The following is a 5000-nucleotide window of genomic DNA, read 5'->3' on the forward strand; positions in this document are numbered from 1 at the left end:
GGACTCTTACCTGGACGATCTCGGTGGTGTTGAGGGGGGGAGGGGAGGTGAGGTGTCGAGGCTTTAAGGACTCTTACCTGGACGATCTCGGTGGTGTTGAGGGCCAGCAGGCTCTGCTCACAGGCGTCCAGGGCGGCCACCTGCACCAGCACGCTGGGCTTCCCGTCCCTGGCCGGGGACACCAGGCCTCGGCACGCTGACAGACGGCAGGAGAGGAGCAGGACGCACACACACGGGGGGAGAGAGAGAGACAGACACACGGAAACACTCCATTAGGAAGTGCAGAGAAAAATGTCCCGGTCACACACACACACGAACACGGCGAGGGCAAAAAGAGACAGATATCTGGGTGAATAAAGTCCACCCCTACACGGCTGGCTTCATCAACAAAACAGAATAAGAGAGAATGGAGGCGGAGTTTGACCGCGGGTCTCCAGGATGTGCTCTCCAGAAACAGGAAGTCACATGACCCACCTGCAAAGGAGTCCTGGAACTGTAGAGCGGCTGGCGAGTAAGGTGGTAAGAAGTCTTTTCTGTGTGCGCGTTAATCTTGGCTGAGATTCTCATGAGACGTGTCATTCTTATTGTCCTTTATTTCCTTCAGCAAAAGCTGAACTTTAACCCCCAACCCCTCCACCTCCACCCCCTCTTCCCTGTGATCTCCCCCCCCCCCCCCCCCCTTCAGGCTTCCTCATACAGGAAGTGTGGGCGTGGCCTCACATGTCCCTCAGAGGAAGCCCAAGTTTCCCTTTCCAGCGCTCAGTAACTTTCCCCCCACACTGCCCTAATAAAGCCTGCATTTCACGCCTATTACTTTATCCTGAGTGACTGATTTAGGAGATGGACTCGTCCTCCAGTCAAACAGCCCCCACCGCCGCCACCAGAGCCTCCAGCCTCCACACACACATCACACAGACACACACACAGACACACACACACACACACACATACACACACACACACACACACACACACACAAACACACACACAGCCCAAAGTTGGCTCTGCCGACTGGGCCTGAGAGGAGATTACACTAATAAAAAAATAAAGTGCCTCCACTTCGCTGGCGCCGCACAGCCCTTTAGTGCAGGACTTGCAGGCTGTCATTGAAGCATTTAACTGCATGCGTGTGTTTCTGTGTGTGTGGGCAGAGGGTGATCGTGTGTTTCTGTGTGTATGGGCAGAGGGTGATCGTGTGTTTCTGTGTGTATGGGCAGAGGGTGAGTGTGTGTTTCTGTGTGTATGGGCAGAGGGTAATTGTGTGTTTCTGTGTGTATGGGCAGAGGGTGATTGTGTGTTTCTGTGTGTATGGGCAGAGGGTGATTGTGTGTTTCTGTGTGTATGGGCAGAGGGTAATTGTGTGCTAGCGTATGTGCAATGTGTACACGAACCATTCATCTGCATGTCAGTACACAAACAGAACAGTGCTCTTAAATGATGGGCTTAGGCTATTTCACTAAGCAATATGCATCTACCCGTGTGTGTGTGTGTGTGTGTGTGTGTGTGTGTGTGTGTGTGTGTGTAGGGGAAGAGAGAAATTACTTTAAGTATAACAACTTGAAGCCAACACAAGGCAATTTTATCTAAATGGAAATATTCTGGTATGGAAACAAAGAATCAATGTGGATTGGCTGAATGTGGAGAAATGCGCTCAATGCAAAACTACGGGGCAAATTGATGCTGGGGTTTTACCTGATTCATGGGGCTAGAGTCTATGTCTACGGGGGTAAATGTGGCAGTAAGGCTGTTTGGTTGGGCATAAAGCTCAAAAGGATTTCTAACTGTTCTAACTGCTGAGAGAGAGAGAGAGTGATAGAGAGAGATAGAGAGATATCTTTTAAAAGCCATTAGCTGTACAGCTGTTTCTAGGAAGAGGCAACAAAAGCTGTAAAGGAAGTGGAAAGTAGGCAGGGAGGGATATGACCATATCAGTCTCATTTAATGCAACCAAGCAGCTCCCTGAGCAAAGTCTAAACAAGACATTGAAGAGACGTTGTATTTTTCATCCAAAAGCATGGCTGAGACTACAAGAATGCTTTATTTACGTGACCTTGCTTGGAGGACTTTCCTCTCCGTGGTGGTGAGGTTTGTTTCCAATCTGCTTGCATCGACATGTTAGTGTCTATGCACTGGCAGTGCCATAAATCTCCCTTAGCTCGGCCTCTCCCCTCCTTTTATGAAGGTAACCTAAAACACAAATTGGCCATCTCTAGCGCAGCCCGGCCATAGCAGCACACACAAGTGCACAACTCACTCAAGGCTAGAGGATATCCATTTCTTCCAGCATCATTTCAAAGTAAGTTGAGCATAAAATATTGCACTTAATTCTTTCCTTATTTTCTAGATTCATCCTAAAGGCTTTTTATTGAGCTTTACATTGAGTGTTGCTTCCTAAACCAACCTAATCTCCACCTTATATCTAATGAAGGCTCTTTAATTAAAGCCATCAGATAAGATTAGACTACAGTAGATTAGATACAACTTTATTGTCATTGTGCAGAGTACAGAGTACAGGAAGTACCGAGTACAGAGTACAGGAAGCACAGAGTACAGAGTACAGGAAGTACCGAGTACAGAGTACAGGAAGTACCGAGTACAGAGTAGCACAGAGACAACGAAATGCAGTTTGCATCTAAATGCAGCAATCAGCTACCCTGGAAATCCAGAGTTCACGCGAGAGCACAATATGAATTGTGTCTGCCAGATACTCTGGCAATGAGCAATGATGCACATTACTTTTACCCCAGGCATCGGGGGAAACCAATCACATCGGTGTATCTTATAGGCGGGCCAGAGGCGACCTAACTGATGACGACAGCGCTGCAACGTTCAAAGTCAGTAAACATTGGTCGTAGTGTTATCCAATTGCGTCGAAGTTCGGAATCAGTCAGAGTAAACATTGGCCGTAATGTTATACAATTGAGAGACTTTCAAATGCATGCTTGGTGTCGCCCTGAGTTGGGCCATTACATTATTCGTGGCCAGAGCCTTAATCTGAAATATTACCGGGGTCTAGATTTTACAGGCTAGCAATCAGCAGTACCCAGGCCAGAACACATCAGGAAAACTGGTTTCTGTGATGTGTCTTTTGATTCATTCCGTGGAGAACAGGTCTAAGGTAGAGAGTGAATGGCTGTCAGGAGTTTCCACACCACATACGAGTCCCTGAAAGAAACAGCAATTTATGTGAAGAGGCTCCATAAAAGCACCTGCTTCTGCTCTGCTGCACGCGCTCCCCACACAACGCCCAAGGTAAGCGTGGAGGTGTGAACCGGTAGCCATGTATTATTGAGGTGCGTACACACACACACACACACACACACACACACACTCACACACTCACACACTCACACACTCACACACTCACACACTCACACACACACACACACACACACACACACAGCTGAGTATTGAGCCGTCAGTGTGGTGCAGGTGTAGAAAGAGAGCTTTGGTCTCAACTAGTCAGTGGAGGAGGAACCGGTCGCTGGCTGGGGCACTATACTTATGCATGAGACTAGTCAGTGGAGGAGGAACCGGTCCCTGGCTGGGGCACTATACTTATGCATGAGACTCAAAGCTCATGCTTGCACACGAACTTGCTACTGGACAACCAACGATATAAAGGTCACCTGATCATTCACTATAGGTGGTCTTGGTGCCTGTATCATAATTATATGTTAATATGTTATCATATAAACATCAGAAAGCGGCATTATCTGGATATTAACCAGCTGGCAAAAAATGCCAAATGAAAGGCCCATGAAGCAGCAGATTGCTGTGGACTAACGCTTCCTACATGTTTAGCCCTGAGCACAGCCCAGAGGCTTTTTGGGCTAAGGTCTACTACTGGGTATATTAGGGCATATCAGGGTATACAACTCAAACTGTGCTTTTTGGAGGTTCAAAACTATGTGCTTTAGTCATCATGACTTCAATAGTTTGCAGTCATGCAGGAGTTCTGGGAACATACAGTATTTAGCATTTGTTTTTTACTTGTCAGTGTACAGTGCTCCTATAAGGCATGTATTCATAAATCAACTTCATGAAAAGGAAACTAGCATTAGCTACATTCTACCGATTCCTGGTTCCTGTCAATATGTGATACAACTGGGAAGACTAGGGCTAGCTAGCACAAACATCTGTATGTGTCTTGCAGTCGCATCAGAGAGAGAAATCAGTGTGGAGTATTCAGAAAACACCTGCCATAATTATTTTCAAAAAGGGGACCTAAAACAGTCTTTTTATTTTATGAGACTTCAAAACAGCTAGATATACTTGTCATCTACAATTAATTACCATCTGTCAGATTATGCATAGGCCACAGACAAAGGGATTTCCCTTTTGTCCTACAGAAGCACCTAGCAGGCAAACGGCTCCAGCCTTCTCCGTTTGTGCCGTGTGCTGTGGCTTATTTACTCAGACTCTTTCTGCAAGAAACCACCAGTATTTTCATGCATTTACAGTCAATTACTTCACGCAATGAATAATTGCTTTTCCAACTTCAATAATTGATTCATGTGTTCTTATAGATGACCTGAATGAGTCACGATGAGAATGCATTACCTAGGCAGTCATTGCCTGGGGCTTGACAAACATACTCATTACTGTAAAATGTGTTGCACATTTATTGTTTAATTGAATTACATACATGCCCTGGATCAGTAATATGTATTAAAGAGCTCTTGTGATACTATTAAATGCAAATGTAATAGCAAATTAACTACAAAAAATATACTGAACTCCATTTTTCAATGTTTCTCGGTTTCCCGCTCTCTCTTATTTTGGTCTATGGCGTACATTAACTTTTCCAGTTGTTGTTTTCTTATTTAAAAAAAGTGAAGAGATGATTTGATTTCAGTTTTGTTCAGAGGCACACAGGGAAAAAATGTCCCATATAATCTAATTTAAAATGTTCTCCATGTGATGTGACTTCATAAAAAAAATTAAAAAAAAACTCTCCCTCCTGACATCCTGAGCCTTACCAAAGGACTTGGACAAGT

The 5000-nt window shown here is 45.3% G+C and overlaps 1 protein-coding gene across 3 annotated transcripts in view; it reads right to left on the reverse strand.

Moving 5' to 3' along the window:
• Nucleotides 1-5000, reverse strand: part of inpp4b (inositol polyphosphate-4-phosphatase type II B) — a 273163-nt gene that overhangs the window by 156130 nt on the left and 112033 nt on the right. For all 3 annotated transcript variants that reach the window (XM_062523240.1, XM_062523223.1, XM_062523231.1), the window contains exon 3: nucleotides 78-196. In XM_062523240.1, the coding sequence (XP_062379224.1) occupies nucleotides 78-196 (119 nt within the window). The remainder of the gene's footprint in view (nucleotides 1-77; nucleotides 197-5000) is intronic.

The sequence above is a fragment of the Sardina pilchardus genome, chromosome 2 (genome assembly GCF_963854185.1).
Source record: "Sardina pilchardus chromosome 2, fSarPil1.1, whole genome shotgun sequence".
Taxonomy (NCBI): Eukaryota; Metazoa; Chordata; class Actinopteri; order Clupeiformes; family Clupeidae; genus Sardina; species Sardina pilchardus.